We start from the raw sequence: 17,434 nt of genomic DNA on the forward strand, positions 1-17,434 counted from the left end.
CAACAATCAATAAATCGGATCTCATGAAACTGAAAAGCTTCTGTAAAGCAAAAGACACCTTCGTCAAAACAAAACGACTGCCTACAGATTGGGAAAGAATCTTCATCAACCCTTTATCTGACAGAGGGCTAATATCCAGTATATATAAAGAACTAAAGAAGCTAAAAACCAGCAAACCAAGTAATCCAATTAAAAAATGGGGAACAGAGCTAAACAGAGAACTCTCTGTAGAGGAATATCAAATGGCAGAGAAATGCTCAAGGTCATTAGCCATTAGGGAAATGCAAATCAAAACGACCCTGAGATTTCACCTTACACCCATGGCCAAGATCAAAAACTCAAGTGACAACACATGCTGGAGAGGTTGTGGAGAAAGGGGAACCCTCCTCCACTGCTGGTGGGAATGTAAACTTGTACAACCACTCTGAAAATCAATCTGGCACTTTATCAGACAATTAGGAATAGCGCTTCCTCAAGATCCAGCTATACCACTCCTAGGCATATATCCAAAAGAGGCTCAAGTACACAATAAGGATATTTGCTCAACCATGTTTGTAGCAACTTTATTTGTAATAGCCAGAAGCTGGTAACAGCCCAGATTCCCCTCAACTGAAGAATGGATGCAGAAATTCAGGTACATCTACACAATGGAGTGTTACTCAGCAATGAAAAATAAGGAAATCATGAAATTTGTAGGTAAATGGTGAAACCTGGAAAGGCTCATCCTGAGTGAGGTATCCCAGAAGCAGAAAGACACACACGGTATATACTCACTCATATAGACATATAACATAGGATAAACCCACTAAAATGTGTGCATCTCAAAAAACTAATCAAGAGAGAGGACCCTGACTAAAACCATCCTGAAAGGCAAAGAGGATGGACATCAGAAGAAGAAAACAGGAAACAACCTAGGAACCTGCCACAGAGGGCCTCTGAAAGGCTCTGCTCTGCAGACTATCAAAGCAGATGCTGAGACTTATGGCCAACTGTTGAGCAGAGTGCATGTAATCTTATGTAAGAAGTGGGAAGTAGTAAGATTTGGAGAGGACAGGAACTCCACAAGGAGAGCAACAGAAGCAGAAATTTGAACACAGGAGTCTTCCCAGAGACTCATACTCCAACCAAGTACCAGGCATGGAGGTAACCTAGAACCCATGCACAGATGTAGCCCATGGCAGTTTAGTGTCTAAGTGGGTTCCATAGTAATGGGAAGAGGGACTGCCTCTGACATAATCTGATTGGCCTGCTCTTTGATCACTTCCCCCTGAGGGGGGAGCAGCCTCATCAGGCCACAGAAGATGACAATGCAGCCACTCCTGATGTGATCTGATAGACTAAGATCAGAAGGAAGGAGAGGAGGACTTCCCCTATCAGTGGACTTGGGGAGGGGCATTCGTGAAGAAGGGGGAGGGAGAGTGGGACTGGGAGGGGAGGAGGAAGGGGCTAATGGGGGGATACAAAGTGAATAAAGTGTAATAAAATTTTTAAAAAATGTGACATAATTGTTTCTGTTTACAATTTTTATAATTTCTACAGTTGTTTGAAATCTGTGTTCATAAATAAATCACATCTTTCTGTGAGGTTAGTAAATATTGAAGTTTATTTTTTTTCCTATCCAAATTTGTGGATTTGGATATTTCCCCTCCCTGCAAAAATACAACTACCTGATCAGTTTGCTTGGCTAGAGAAAAGCTTTGCATAGAAACATAATTTGAATTCAGGATAAACTGGCAGAGAAAAATTGTGGATTCCTGTTTTAAAAAAAAAAATTACATTAGTCCCTTTTGATCATGAACCCTCCTTGGTAAATAAAATTGAAGTTAGAATGTTAAGAAAGGTACTAGGAAAGAATGTCATTAATCACATCTTTTGTGGAACAACTCCAGCAGGTCAGCACTGTACTAAAGAACTTTCCTGCATCCTCAAATAACTTTGCAAAACTGAAGCTCCATTTTCAAATGAGAAAATGTACACATGCAGGCACAATAACAACCAGATATAAGGTTTTCAGGTAAAAACTGTCTTTTTCAGTTGGTAATTTCAGAAGAACGTTTGTGTCTAATGATAATTTGGACTTCCTCTACAATGAGCCCTCCCATTCAAAAAGCACACTGCTACTAGAATTGCCTGGTACAGATGGTCATCTTAGCATCTTTCTTCTCATTTTTCCATTCATATCTTTTTGGTGCCTCCCATCTCCATGTTGCTTTGCTCAGCTTTAGTGGTAGGAAAGTACGGACAATCGTTTTATATAGGTTGGAGAACTTTCTTGAGCTTTGGATAGGAAGTAACTGTTCCCTGCCCTCTGACAAAGTCTTAGTGGAAACTTTTTGCTGCAAGAAATAACTTTTTGCTGCAAAGAACCATGTTGAGAATTTAAAGTAAACTCACTCTTGAGGCTAAGATGATAACTTACTAAGAACACTTGTAGTATATACATGCAGACCTGAGTTCTGATACCTAGAACCTGGATTCTTTTTAAAAGCTAGATATGGCCACACATACATGTCATGCTAATGTTAGGTGGGAAGTCAGAGACCAGCAGATCCCAAGAGCTCACAGGCTAGCCAGTATAGCAAAAACAGCAAACTTCAAGTTTAGTGAGAACCTATTTTCTGTCTCAAGGAAATAAGGTAGATAACAATAGAAGACATCCAGAGTCATTCTTTAGCCTCTGTGTGTGTCTACAGACAAGCATATTACCATATACATATGCCACCACTACCATCACCAAACACACACACACACACACACACACACACACACACACACACTTTTAAAGGAAAAGTTATTTTCCTGTCAAAGAAATCTACATATACATCATTTGGTCTGTCATTTCCAGATAAACAGACCCATTATCCTTTTGTGCCTAGAGGCAGAGTTAGGTTTCAATTCCCAGTAAAAAAAAAAAAAAAAAAAAAAAAAAAAAAACAGCTAATAGGGTAATTGAGCATCTGTGGTTTATCTGTTTGCTTTGTTTTCTTCCTTCTTTATGCAATATGAACAGATGAGCCACAGCTTCTATTCCAGTTCCAAGAGCAACTTCAGAATGTAAAGTAATGGCAATAGGCATGAAAGTAGCTCAGAGCTGGTCAGAGTTATAAAACTTATGAGGAAGAATTTGGAATAGAAATGCTCAGAAATCTGTATTGTGTGCCTCCCCTTTGTCTTGCTCAGTTTGTGATCCAGAGAGGGACAAAGCTATGGAGAATAAGACTAGGTTCAAAAGAATGCATAGTGTGTTTTAGTATAATCTTAGGCTGTCTTATTAAAGGGCATGGTGGGAAACAACCATGATAGTAACACTAATGGTGAATAGTAATAATGACTAATGCCTTTGTCTCATGTTGCCACTGTAGGATGTCAGTGGGCTGGATTGCTCTGCCTGAGACCATGTTGATGTCCAGGGGCTGGCTGTACTGCCATCAGGATCCAAACTGATCTAAGTGGCCTGTGCTTCTACCTGAGGCCATGGTGACGTCCTGCTCTAGGCTGCCACTGAGGGCCATATCTGGGTCCATGATCCTGCTGCAGCTGAGGGCTGTGTCCATGTCCATGGCCCAAGTTACCACCAAAGGCCATGTGGATGTTATTATCCTGGGCTGCCCTCTGAGGCCATATGGATATCCAAGCACTGTGCTAAGCTGGCTCTGTCCCTCATGTGGGCAGCATGGGAGAGGTAGCTCTGATAGCATTGTTGCAGGAGAGCTCAGCCTGATGAAGTGAGTGCAGAAGAGCTGGCCCTAAGCTCAAGAGAACAGGAGAGCTGGCCTCACTAGTTGCAACATTGGGGAGAGCCCTCTACCTCCTGCCATCATGCCTGGGCAGCACAGTAGAGCTGGCCCTGCTAGCATGGGGGGGAAGAATGGAAGAACTGGCCCTGCCCCTTGCCTGAGCAAATTGGGAGAACTGGCCAAGGCTCAAAGTTGGCCTACACCGTCTATGAACTGCTGGATCTATGAACTAGCAGAAGCCAGAGGCTTCAAACCAGACCAACAACTCATCGCAATGAACATTTGCAAGTAAAGCTGTTTGAGTAAAAGGGTATGCTGTGTAACACACAGTGACACACCACAGTTTTCACCAGTGACATGGGGTTTGGGGTCTTGTTTTGTTTTGAGGATTTTGTTCTGTTTTGTTTTGTTTGGGGATGAGGTTACAAGGACAGAGGGTGAATATGAAGGGACAAGGAGTTGAATGGGGTTGGGGTTCATGGTGTGAAATTCACAAAGAATCAATAAATAGTTAAAAACAAAGAAAGTAAAATCTCACTGATGTAAAAAACAAAACAAAACAACAAAAAAAAAAAAACACAAAAAAAAGAAACCAAAGAGCCTCTTACCCCTGTCTGTACCCTTTATTTGCTTCCCAGCTATATGAGATGAACAGACATCCTCTGCACTAGGTTCATACTATAATATTATGGTTCTACAGTGATCAAGGACTGAAGCCTTTTACATTATAAACTGTTTTATTTAGGTATTTATCATGGCTACTGTGATGGTTTGAATAAGACTGTGTCCCCTAGGCTCACATATTTGAAAGCTTAGTGAGAGGGATTAAGATGTGTGGCCTTGTTGTAGGAAGTGTGTAACTGGGGATGGGCTTTGAGGTTTTAAAAGTTCAAGCCAGATCCAGTGTCATTCCTTTTCTGCTTCCTGCAAGTCCAGATGTGGAACTCTCGGCTTCTTTTAAGGACCATGTCTGCCTGCATGCCACCGTGCTTCCCACCATGATGACAATGGACTAAACTTCTGAACTGCAAGCCAGGCTCAATTAAACGTTTTCTTTAGTAATAGTTACTGTGGTCATGGTGTCTTTTCACAGCAATAGAAATCCTAAGACAGCTATGGAAAACCAACGTTCTCCTCATTTCATCTCTGTCCCCATTAAAATAAAAAATAATATTGATTTTAATCCACTCTCCTTTTCTGGTTACTAAAGAAACCATTGTAGTTTTGTTTTCTTGTTTCACAAAAGCATCCAAAGGCTGGTGTGTAGTGCTTTTTTTTTTTTTTTTAATTCATTTTCAAACGCAAACTCACATGGATTGATTCTTCAGGTCCCTTCACTAGGACCCGACACATTATGAATTTCAAACAACCGTGCAGTGACATTAACGGATTCTTGTGCTGCAGAGTCACTGGGTGCAGAGAGCAGTGAAACATTCCCAAAACAATCACTAGACATGCAGAATGCCAGCCAGAAGCATGGGTCACTTTCAGGGGTCTTGCTGCAGGGAGCATGAGGTTGTATTTTGTGTGCACTGAAAACTGTGTAAGTAAGCCAGCTGAGGCCAAGGGAGTGAAGCACCCTGTTTCTTCTGACCTAAAGAGGTCTTCCAAAGGAAGCATTTCCAGTTTCCAAATGTGAGGGCCACAGATTCCTTTCTACATGCTGTAGACTTACAAAGTCATGAAGTCAAAGCTAAGCCATCATGAGCATGAAAGCTGTCTATATAACCTACCCACCCACCCTTACTTACTCCCCAGCATGAACACAGCAACCAACATTATACCCAAAAACCCCAAGACCTGCCTGCCTCCCCTGGGTTTAAGCATGGACACAGGCCAGGCAAGCCTCAGGTTCCCAGACCTGTTAGAGTGTAGCTATGTTGGTGGATCCTGTATACAGGTGAAAAGTGCCATTGTCGCTCCAGTTGTGAAGGGCAGGACCTGGAGGCAGTCTGCCTAAAGATCCCTAGCCCATGTGCTTGTACTGGGATCGATCTCTGGGGATCTGCACCTGGTTGGCAGTCATTTTATGGTGGATGTGGTAAATCACTAGTGTTATCACGATGACAAGGCCCAAGATGAGGCCCAGAATCAGCGGCAAGGTCTCTTCCAACTGCTCTCGCTCATCCACTGGACATTTATGCTCTGAAATGAGAAAGAAGAAAAGCGGTGAGCTCTAGTGAAAATATTCTGAAGGTCAGGCCCTCCTAGCAAAAGCAGGATAAAGGCAAAGGTGGAACAACCTCTTAGGAAAGCCTTTTAGATTTACAGGTCACTTTTTTTTAGCTAACCTTAATATTTCTACATAATATAAACTAAGCATTGGTCAGTTTAGCAAGGCAGTAATCAGTTATTAGATTTCTGACAGCCATCAAAAAATCCAGGGAATTTATTTAATTTTAATTTACTTGAAGAATTTACTCAACTCTCGAATGTTTTGGAATTAGATATAACCACTCTCATTTTTATTACATTTTTTAACTTTTAATTGAAATCTAACATGCACAGAATTACTTGCAAACACAATATATTCAAGAAGACTGAAAATAACTTATGCTGGCAATGACTGGAACATGTGGAGCTCAACACTTGCTGAATATAGTAAAAACTGTCAAGCCGTTAAAGTGTTAAACTATCTGGTTAAACTGTTAAACTATTAAACAGTTTGTTGATCCCTTATAAAGAAAAATACACATCTGCCTTTGAACCCAGCATTTCTTTCCCTATAACAATATCACCCAAAAAGAAAATGATAAGACTAAAAGGAAAATATCCATAAGAACTATTGAGAAAAATCAAATCTGGAACATCAAAATATTCATAATGGAATAAACTGCAGTATATTCATAAAATGTACTATTATTCAACAATAAAATATGGCTACAAATTAGAAAGTTAGTGAATTTCAGAATCCTTATGTTGAGTAAATATTGCCAGACACCAAAAAGTACAGATTATATCATCCCAATCCCTATGAAGTTCTTGAACAGGTAAAATTAAGCTCATGGTCCTAGAAACCTGAAAGGTATTCACACACAGGAGAAGGAATGCAAGAGAACTTTGGTTGTGATGAGAATGGTTTGTACTTTAATCAATGTCTGGATGTCAAGTATATGTAAAAATGCATTGAATTATGTACTATCAATTGTTCTGCACTTTAAACATGACACTTTAAAATGCATACATACTTTAAAATTTGGACTATAATTTTAAATAATGTATACCTTGGTGAATATTTACATTATAATAATCCATGTAGTCTGCATTTAGACTGAGAGAGAACATGCCAGCAACACTTCACAACTATGCTTTCACTATCTTAAAATCCAAAATTATGTAATAGCCCTGTGTTTCCAATCTTACCTAGAACAAAGGGAGAGAATCAAGAGCAGAAGGGGAAGGGCGGGAGAAAAGGAGGGAGGAAGGGTGGGAGAAGAGGAGGAGAATGGGAAATTCTAGAAGCCCTTCTGATAGTCACACCTTGTAGATAACTAAGGGACCTTTCAACAAACTCTTCAGTCTTGTGTGCAATAACTCAAATTTTGCTATCTCTTCCAAAGGACTGAGGCTTCAAGTCAATATGTACCAGCAAACATTTGCTGAGTCACTACTATATGCTAGACTCTTCCTAAGTTCCTGTGATGTTATTGTCTTCTCACCATACACAGGATAAGCAGAAAGAGCAGGGAAGCTTCCTGAGCCCTGGAAATCATTCCCCTCTAATAAGAACGAATGGGAAATTACACTCCAGTATACAGCTTCTAAACACTTTCCTGATTCCTTTTTTCTTTATTTATTTCTTTTAAGATACTTTCATTTTGTATATTAAGTCTGTCCTTGAACTCATAATCCTCCTGCTTCAGCCTCCTGGGATTAAAGGTGTACATTGGCACACCTAGATTATGGTCCTTAAATTAACATTCTGTTTTAAACACAAAGGTTATCACTAATGGAATGCCACAACAACTCCAAAAAAAAAAAAAGACATTATTTAATTTTTCTGCATAAGCAATGGAGGAATCACAGGGCTAAGCACTGTGCCCAGAGGTAAAGTAAGCCCCATTGGAAACAAACATACGGTCTCACAGTGTAACTGCAGCATAGCTAAGGCAGAGAGAGGTGGGGGAAGAGGTAAGAACACTATTGTTGTTTTTCAAAATTTGTCTTCTGTTACTTTAGGAAAAATCTGAACTAAAGCCACTTGAAAGGGGAATATGAGATGAAATCAAGCTATAGAAATGTCAAAAAGCGTAATAGGAAAGCCACCATAGAGGCATATAATGTAATCCCAACCTTAAGAGGCAAAAATTAAGAGAATGTCAGCAAGTCTGGAGTGAGCCTGTGCTGCACAGTGAGACCATGTCTCAAAATAGCTAATCTCAGAAATTTTGTTTCAGTGATAAAATGCTTACACATAATACTTTATTCTGTTCTCTATCACGTAAAGCTTATGACCCATTAAAGGACATTTGGTGAAAATGTGAACATGTAATCAGAATAGTGTTTATGAACAAAATAAAATAAAATAAAATGCATGGAAGGCTGAAAAGACACTCAAAATTCACCGATCAAAGTATTTTTTATTCATCTGAGATTCAACAACGTGTGTGCTTCGTTACTGATATATGCATGCTGGCTATGATTTGGGATCCTTCATACTCTGGCTGGACTAGGCTTTAAATCACACAAAACACAGGCCTGCGTATTTGGTACATATTAGAGAAAGATGAACAGCAACTCAGTGACTTGGGAAACAGATCAGACAATACAGAAAACATCTGATGCCAGCTGCACAGCCAACTAGGCTCCGTTCATCTTAACACTGTACCCCCAGATCAGGTTCTGATTGGTGGTTGTGGCCTTTGTTTCTTGTATTGCATTTTAAATCTGTATACACTATCTGGAAACATTATATTTTTCATTGTGCCCCAGTGGAGCACTACTAGGACAGGCAAGATGTCAAACTGGGGCTCTCCTAACCTCCAGACTGTTTCTGAATGAATAGAAGGATCGCCTTTGTGTAGCCGGGAATCCCTCTGCTGTCTGACAGTGCTAGGTGTTGCTAGAGATAAGATTTATCCTCTTTTACATTGTGTGTGGGCTGTCTCTGCTCTTGAGTTTTGTTCACTGAGAAACTATTAGCGTGAATGGCAGGTTCATCAAGACTTACGTATTATATACGAAAAACATAGTAACGTAATGATGATTGGCTGAATCTTTGTGCTGGGATCACAGCATGTGCTGTGTACACCATTTCTCACTAGACAAGAAGGGTGCATACGTGCCGCCAATACGTGTAACAGACATGCACATGGTCCACCCATTCTCCCCTTGGTCTTCACCATACCAACACAATCCGATGGGCTTTAATTGCAAGGCAGGTCAAAAATTCCAGGAAACTGATGCCCTTAAAACAGCGGTTAGTAATGGATGGCATTGGTGAGTGTGTGGCCAGAACTCTATGGCATGCCACACCTTGGCTCCAAAAGACAGTGACTGTACACAGAATTCTATGACTGATTGAATGGCCCTGTGCTCAGGTTCCACATATAAGCCTTCAACACAATCCTCAGTGGTGGGCATTGGAATCACCTCCCTCTGGCTGCTTACTCTGGAGGTATTGACATGCAGTAATCCATGATAGCAAAGGGAATAATTCCACACTGGGGAATAATATATCAAACACAAGCCTACATGTTCTGGAATCTGCAGACCATCAAAATGCTTATGACAAGGCATCTCACCAAGGCCTTCTTTCATGGGTGTGGCATAGAAGAAAGTCTCCAGTACAGCATTAGCTCCTACATGCACCGTCTCTCAGTCCAGTGGTTAGAAAAATGAAAAAAAAAATGCTCAGAGAGTCAGTGGTGCAGAGTTCAAGATTAGCACCTTTATCTAGCAAGTGCAACACCCTGGGCTCAATTTTCAGCACAGAACATTGAAAGTAAAGGAAAAGGCAAAAACCAAAGTGTAAATGCTCATGAATTCAGGGTTTTCTGGACCTCTTATACTCCTGTGTATGTGAGGATCTTAGTATCTTTTGTTTGACAGTTTTTCCCAATATACTTGTGACCTGTTTTAAATATCTATAAATGTGAGTTTCTAATAAAGGAGACCAGAGACAAACTTTATGCTCTATTGAGTTTTTCTGACATTACATGCCAAATTTTTCTTTCATCCAAGCCATTAAAATAGCCAGAATTATTCACTCCTCCCAATGAAGAATCTCCTATGCCATCAGCCAGAAATCCCCTAGATCCTCAAGAGGTTATACTATGAATTAATTGCAGAAGGACAAGTTAATTAACCCCAGCTGAGAAACACAGGGTGCTTTGAACAGCAGGTGACAGCATAAAGTGTGTTTGGTATACAAATGAGCCAAATGTGCCCTCTCCATTGTTTATTTCTTTATTGCAGGCTGAGACCCTTTAGCTCAAAAGCCTACTGATGCTAAACTCAAATTTTTATGAACCCAATCATTTTCAAAACAACCCAAGTAGGCAAATGTTTAGTCATTTGGTGCCTGCTTTTTTGTATAGCCCTAGAAGCCTCACTCAATGGCTGTTGCCTATTGATAAGGAAGGGCCTTGTAGTTATAAGGCCACAAACCATGGCAGCCTCTATAGACTCAGTCACACAGAGGAATCTCCAAATTCCTCTCACTCTTGTTTTTAGTTGCTTACTGTTTTTTACTAAGAAATATAACAGTTACTATTTCTTCAGACCTGCAAAAATATCATTTCAGTGAATGCATGATCAATCCCTTTTTAGAAGGTAATTGTACATTTAATCATATACCATCTTTTAATAGTTGAGTAATTTGAATAACAAAACTATAGTACATTGAAATGAGTGTGTCATAAATTAAAAGTAAATATATAAGCAAAAATAAAATATTTAACTAAACTACAATGAGCTTCCATATTTTCTGAAAATGCCTTAAAAACTGCTTAGATGTGAGAACTTCATCAGCCTTAAAAGAAGTCCAGAGAAGACTGTGCTCTTAACCACTGAGCCATTACCACCGCCATTTCGAATCTGATTGGCCTGCTCTTTGATCACTTCCCCCTGGGGGGGAGCAGCCTTACCAGGCCACAGTAGAGGACAATGCAGCCACTTTTGATGAGAACTGATAGACTAAGATCAGAAAGAAGGAGAGGAGGACCTCCCCTATCAGTGGACTTGGGGAGTGGCATGCATGCAGAAAGGGGAGGGAGGGTGGGATTGGCAGGGGAGGAGGGAGGGGCTTATGGGGGGATACAAAATGAATAAAGTGTAATTAATAAAAAATAAATAAAAGATTTAAAAAAAAAAAAAAAGAAGTCCAGAAACTATTTAACTTGACATTGTAAAATTTTTGAATTACAAAAAAAAAAAAAAAAAAAAATATATTTATCTGTCAAAACTTGTTTTGGACATCATCATTTCTAATGTATTACCAATATTGCTGATATTATTTTGTAGGCCATGTTATCAGTACATCTCGCAGTATGTCATCTACCACCCAAAACAAATGAAAATTGGTCTCACTGCTTTAAACAGCAGTAAAAGTTGGCTTTTGTTTAGATATTCATGAGAATTTTCATGCTTTACCTAAAGCGTTTGTCTATATCCCCTCATACAGCTTGCACTGCTCCTACGCTGCTGAACAGTCACTAGGCACAGGACCCCCTTTCCTCCAGGAAGTCCCTAACCTTTCTCTCCTCTCCAAATGTCTTCAAATTATGACTCTCCCTCTGTACTATGGGGAGCTTCCCATCTTCTATAACCCCTACCAATCCCCACCCACCAAAGCTTGCTCTATGTCTCTGCCTCTAATCCTTCAAACCCTTAAAGGATTCTGTAAATCAACGCATCACCTGGAGCTTGATGTGTGGAGCCCCACCTCAGGGCTAGAGAAGCAGACTGCTTGTTAATGTCACAACTGTGTTTTCTGCCATTCAAACTCACTATGATAATTAAAATTAAGATCAAAACTATCACTAAATCCAATGCGTTTAAAGGGAAATGTGTGATAAAGATGTCAACCCTCATCTGGCTGCTCTCAGCCCCAGTGGTTGTCCACTTAACCATTTTACTGACCTTTCTTTGTTTATCTCATACCATAGGCTAAGTGGGCAGCTGTGAAGAATGTCAGATAAAACCTCCTGACACAAGAAAGGGACTTTTCACAACATCCCCCTGGACATTTTCAAACATGCATAATACACATAAATATGAACACACACATCTGAATGTGCATACAAGAGCTATAGTGGCTATGTAGGTATATAACCAGACAGCCTCTCGTCTGGCAGGTACAGTCCACTCACAGACACATAAACACAACACACCTGGGAATTCCAGTGTTACAACCTCGAAAGGCAACCCAAAGGACTCTTTCCAATTCCATTAAGTGGCATACAACAATCTTTCAAGACAGTGGTGGGCAGACGTTATAAAGCATAGACAGGAGGAGTCAGGAACAAAAGACTATATTCCACACAAAGCCACAAGAATGATTCTGAATAAGGCTTGCCTCCTCCCAAGAGTACTAAAACCTGAGCCTGGGGCACTATACAGGTGAGAACATCAAAATTACTAGCTAGAAATGCCTGGGTAATATTTCAATTTGCCTGTGCCTATTCTGTCTCTATTCGGGAAAATATGCATGCTTATAGTCTCTATGTGTGATGAGCAATCTTAACCGTCCACTACCTTGGAATGGACACAAACTGTTTGTAACTAATTCTCTGTGATGAATTTCACTAATTTTTCAATGAAGTAGTTCTATTCTTTATCCAGAAGTTGTCTGTATATAAATTTAAACATATATCATATATAATTAAAAACAATTTAGAAATAATCCAGAATATATTTGAGTGGGATAGTGGTGAAATCAACCAGTAAAATCAACAATTATAACACCAGAAGTGGCAAGAAACAAAGGAGAGCCAGCCAGTAACGACTGATGAGCAGACAGCAAAAGCCACTAAAAGGTCTCACTAGAACTTAAATGTGCCTGTAGTAATAACCATGTGGAAGGATACTACATGGTCCAGTATTCTTGTAAAGAGTTTCTGGGTCATCAACAACATACTATGTCATATTATATGTAATTCATATATACACATTCATATTCATATATGCATTAAAATACATATTTTCAGTGTAAGAAAGACAGTGCTACATTTTATAAATACTCCTATAATAAGTAAATATTTAAAATTTTGGGATCCTGAGCTCTACAGCTTAGTTTCCACTCCTAAAATATACACATATGCAAGACTCTGTCAATTGAATATCAGCACATCTATTTCATCAGTTACCTGGACATCTGAATTGATCTAGTGCTGTGTTGGATGTTAATATATACAAGATGAATAATAACCGGCCTAGGTGAATAACCGATCCTGGACCCAGAATGTAGCAGCATGGTAAAGCATTAAGATGAGAACCTGATTTCCATCCAAAAGCATCACAGAAAGACGTAAGAAAAGAGAAAGGGAGAGAGTGGGTGGGGGTAAGAGAAGGAAAGAAATGGAAGAAAGGAGGAGGTGGAGGAAAAGGAGAAAGAGGAGGAGAAAGAAGAGAAGCAGGAGGAGATACACAAAAGAATTTGGCCTTTCTCTTAAGGAAAATTTTACCATCTTAATTCTCAAATGCTTTGGGGATAATTATCCAAGGTTAATAGAAGCATTTTGTAGGTTATAGATTATGCAGTAGCTTCACTGGGGTAAAAGAGGAATAGCTTGGGAAATAGTGGTAGGTAACTCTGATGGGGATCCTCCAACATTATGAACATTTAAATAATTCATTCTATTCACTTAGTAATCCCCAACCCAGTGGAAAGTACAAATAAAGTAATCAGAATCTGCCTATGGGAAATAAGCAGAATATCAAATTGCCTTTAAATAATTTCTCACATAAGAGTGAAGAAAATAAAAAGGAGTAAAGGGGTAAGTAGGGGTGGGTATTGCAGAAAGTTGACACATTCACCTTATAACCTCTACATCCTGTGAAAATTGCCATGTGAGCTTAGAAGAAACTGCAGGCAAAAAACCATCCTGGTAGCCCAGTAAGTCCCTATTCTAACCCATCTTTAAAATCAGGCCCCTTTCCTTTTCTTAGCACCATCCTAACCTACCTTCACTGAAGACAAAATCAGAAATGATGTCAAAGGGTTGGATGTGCACCGCAGACAGGATCATGGTGACAGTTTTCTGAGGATCACTGGAGGCCAGAGAAATGGTCTGTTGAGCCTGGCACTCATAAGACATCCCAGCTGGGGTTACCAAGGCAGCGAGGTGATGAGAGTTGGCTGTGTGCTTCCCAGCTGCAGGAGAAGCAAAGCAGCACTTAGGTGGGATGTACCCTCACTGCTCCTAGCCTGGGGAGCTCTCTGCTCAGTCCAAAACCTATGCCTTCTATTGGTGTTGCATTCCCAGGGCTAGAGCTTCAGGAAAGACACCTTGTAGGATAAAGGACCATGTCTACCATTGACTTTGAGCTTGTCCTCATTAGACATTAGTTTGGAATTCCATTTTGGAAGAAGTGTGCTGCCTGAAAGCACACCCCTTTTGACTAAGGTTTCAGTCAGTGACTCCAAAGACAGGACAGTGACACAGGTCTCCACAATTCCCATCCCATTTATTTCCTTTTCTGGCTCTAGGCTGCTGTTCTTTGAAAATCAAAAGCAGAGCCTAAATGTTGGAAGGTCTTGCCTAGTTTCAAGTGAGACAGTAAATTTCGCTTTAAAAAAAATACTTGTAAATGTATTTTTGTTCTTTGATAGTGCTTGCAGATAGGCACATTGCACCTTCAGTTATGAGCATTCTTCTAGCTGGGATGTTTTTGGAAGTCCTGGGTGAGAACGGACAGGGAAAAGAAATGAATTAAGAGGCAAAATACAAAACCTGCCCTGAGGTGATTGCAATTAAAGCCCCAGAGAACTACACCAGTGCGCACAGAAAGATCCTGCAGGCCACCCAACCCTGTCAGTGTCCTCCTGTGTTTTTGTTTTTGTTTATTTTGTTGTATTTTTCTTAACACATGAGAGCAAATCAATCCATGATACAGAAAAAAAAAAAAAGAATAATAGCAAAACTCATTGGTGCCCCTTTCAGAGGAATGTCATTTTTCAGCTTGAGTCTCACGGATCTTTGACCCAGGCTTTCCTGAGGATGCAGAGGTGTTCCCACCTCTTTGACCCTGGAAACCACGCAGGCCCAGGCTTGCTTGTCCTCAGAGCAAAAATCCTAGAGCTCCTTTTCCAAGACCCAAAGGCGGAGTGTATGTTTCTGGCTTGCCCCTTGCTCCTGTGCCCCACTGGACTACTCACCACTCACCGCACCTTTAAAGTGCGTCTTCTCCAAGGAATCATAGACAAACTGCACCTTGCTCAGCCTCCAAGTCGCCTCTGATCCTTTGGAAGTGTTGTGACTTTCCTGCCAAGATGGGGAAGCTCCTATGAACCGCTCCAACTGCTTTAATATGGGCAAGCCCAGAGGCCACTACCACGAGCACCCACGCGGGCTTCACCATCCCTCTACGCTCCCCGCACCGAATTACCTTTACAAAGAGCATTTTGAGTGTGTAGGCATGATCTACCCAGAACACCTGCAGCTCCGACTCGTTGTGGCCACAGCGGCCCTTCACCTCAGCTCCCCTGGTCAAGGAGATCTCAGCCTGCTCTGTGATCAGCTGGGAACACACACGCCCCGCGCCCCCTCAGCTTGCCGAGCCCTGGCGCGGATCGGGAAGGGCTGCGCGTCCAAACTCTAGCTTGCAGGTTTGGGCGCTCCTGTGCCCGCGCGCTCCGGGGTCCAGGAACATGCGGGTAGAATCTTACGTGCACACCCATCCAGGAGGGGAGCAGAGAGGGGGGTTACTTTTAAAGCAGGCAGGGCGAGCAGAAGGCGTTGCAAGCCGGAACCCACATGCAGCATTCGGGAACAGCCTGCAGGGGATTAGGGGGGAAGAGGCAGGCCACTGAGGTCTGGGCAGACCTGGAGGAAGGGTACTCTTTAGCCCTGCAGCCCTGGGAGCAAGCTGGGGAGGAAGAAGATTCCTTACATCCACATAATTGCTGGCCCACACATCATAAGGTACAATAAATTTGGCTGCAAACTCTGCCATGAGACACGTCGTCCCATTTTCCCGCACCACAAATATGTCTTTCTCTGGGTTCGTGGAAAGGCCGGAAAGATTTTCCACTTCTTGTTCTGCCACGGTTCGGGCCATTGCATCTGCGGAACAAGCAAAGCAATCCCCTCGCTTACGGTCTCAGTTAGCCCGCGGCTTTAGGACATCAGACCCGGTTCTCTGCAGGCTTTGTAGTGGCAAAGTTCCCTGTTTGAAGCTGTGTGCTCCGCAAGCCATTTCCCTAGCACAGCGCTAGCAAACTCAAATTCACTGCCTCTGATTTATAATGAAAACAAAATCGAAAATAAAATTAAATCCTTACTTACAATACGACTGGGCTTTTAAAAAGGAAAATGTCCTGCGGTGGGGGCGGGGGGGAGCCAAATCTTGACAGCGCTGTGCCCCACCACCACCACCACCACCACCATGAGTCCGGTCTGTCTAGCGCTCTGTCTGGGTGATGCCGCACAGGTGTGTAGGTCTCCGGAGTTTTCTGACACGGATGGGCCATTCCCATCACCAGCCCCAAATAACCACAAAGCATAAAGACCAGTTTTAAACCTAATTCGAGTCTCTGCAGAGTGCATCCTGTACTCCTGGTCCCCAGACGCTACTCACGGAAGAGCATTAGAAGAATCCGAAGTATGTCTCCGCTGAGAAGGGCTCTTCCTCGGAGATCCATGCTCGCAGTTGCCGTGAACCAAGCAGATGTGTTTCTGCTGCAAAGTCCGCACCGGGAGGAAATCCCTCAAAGTGGTCGGTAGAGTGAGCTAAGGGCGGGGGCGGACAGGGAGGAGCGAGCGTTCGGGTCAGTCCCGTGCTGTAGTCCTCCCGCGGCACACTGCAGAGGAAGGGCCCAGGATGCAGGAGCTGTCCACGCCAAGAGTGCTGGAAATAACGAGGTTGTGTTTCAGGATTTTTAATTTGGCTTGTTTAGAGGGCCAATAGGGTTGAGGTGATGTGGGGGAGGAAATTTCTACCCAGGTCTGCTTTCTTTTCTGCAATGGTATCTGCAAAGATGAGTCTTTCCTACGAAACTTAATGCCACCCTCGGACTTACTAAACCCTCCCACCAGGTACAGTCAATATGTACTGTAGCTACAACGCTACCAGAGCCCTGAAAGAAACCCATAAAGCTCAGATTGGCGTGATTTTGAGAAGGAGGGTAGGCAGGAACCGAGAAGGAAAATGCTATGGCAACAGTTTCCTGCTTTCAGAGACATCCTTTCTATCTGCTCAAGAGCTGCTGAGTCTGAAGTTAAAATGACACCTCTTCAAAAGGGGCTCCACACAGTGCAGCCTATCCCTGTGGACCAAGCAGCCCGTGAGTTCCACTCTCTGAGTGCATGTGGCCTGTGCTAGCCTCATGCAAATAGTTCTGATCATTCTGTTAAGAGGGTTTCAAATAAACCTGAAGCTTGTATGCATGCAGGATTATCTGGGGTCTTGTAGGACAGAAAATTTGGAACTATACTGTATATGAAGACCTGTAGTTATGTAACGAAAACACGGGTATTACTCTAAAGCTTCTAAGTGGAGCAGAAAGGCAAACATTACTAGATAATTCCCATGTT

The 17,434-nt window shown here is 41.8% G+C and overlaps 1 protein-coding gene across 2 annotated transcripts; it reads right to left on the reverse strand.

Moving 5' to 3' along the window:
* Positions 1–5,009: 5,009 nt before the first annotated feature.
* Lamp5 (lysosomal associated membrane protein family member 5) lies at positions 5,010–16,964 on the reverse strand. Of its 2 annotated transcripts, XM_055602658.1 has the most exons (6): positions 16,479–16,964; positions 15,792–15,964; positions 15,288–15,419; positions 15,058–15,163; positions 13,864–14,052; positions 5,010–5,882 (listed from the first exon to the last, which is right to left on the reverse strand). In XM_055602658.1, the coding sequence occupies exons 1-6, from the start codon at positions 16,540–16,542 to the stop codon at positions 5,704–5,706; spliced, it is 843 nt and encodes a 280-aa protein (XP_055458633.1). In that variant the 5' UTR covers positions 16,543–16,964; the 3' UTR covers positions 5,010–5,703. The 2 variants fall into 2 exon arrangements, with proteins under 2 accessions (XP_055458633.1, XP_055458634.1); XM_055602659.1 differs by lacking the exon at positions 15,288–15,419.
* Positions 16,965–17,434: the final 470 nt, after the last annotated feature.

This window comes from Psammomys obesus, unplaced genomic scaffold (genome assembly GCF_907164565.1).
Source record: "Psammomys obesus unplaced genomic scaffold, mPsaObe1.curated_primary_1811, whole genome shotgun sequence".
NCBI classification, from domain to species: Eukaryota; Metazoa; Chordata; class Mammalia; order Rodentia; family Muridae; genus Psammomys; species Psammomys obesus.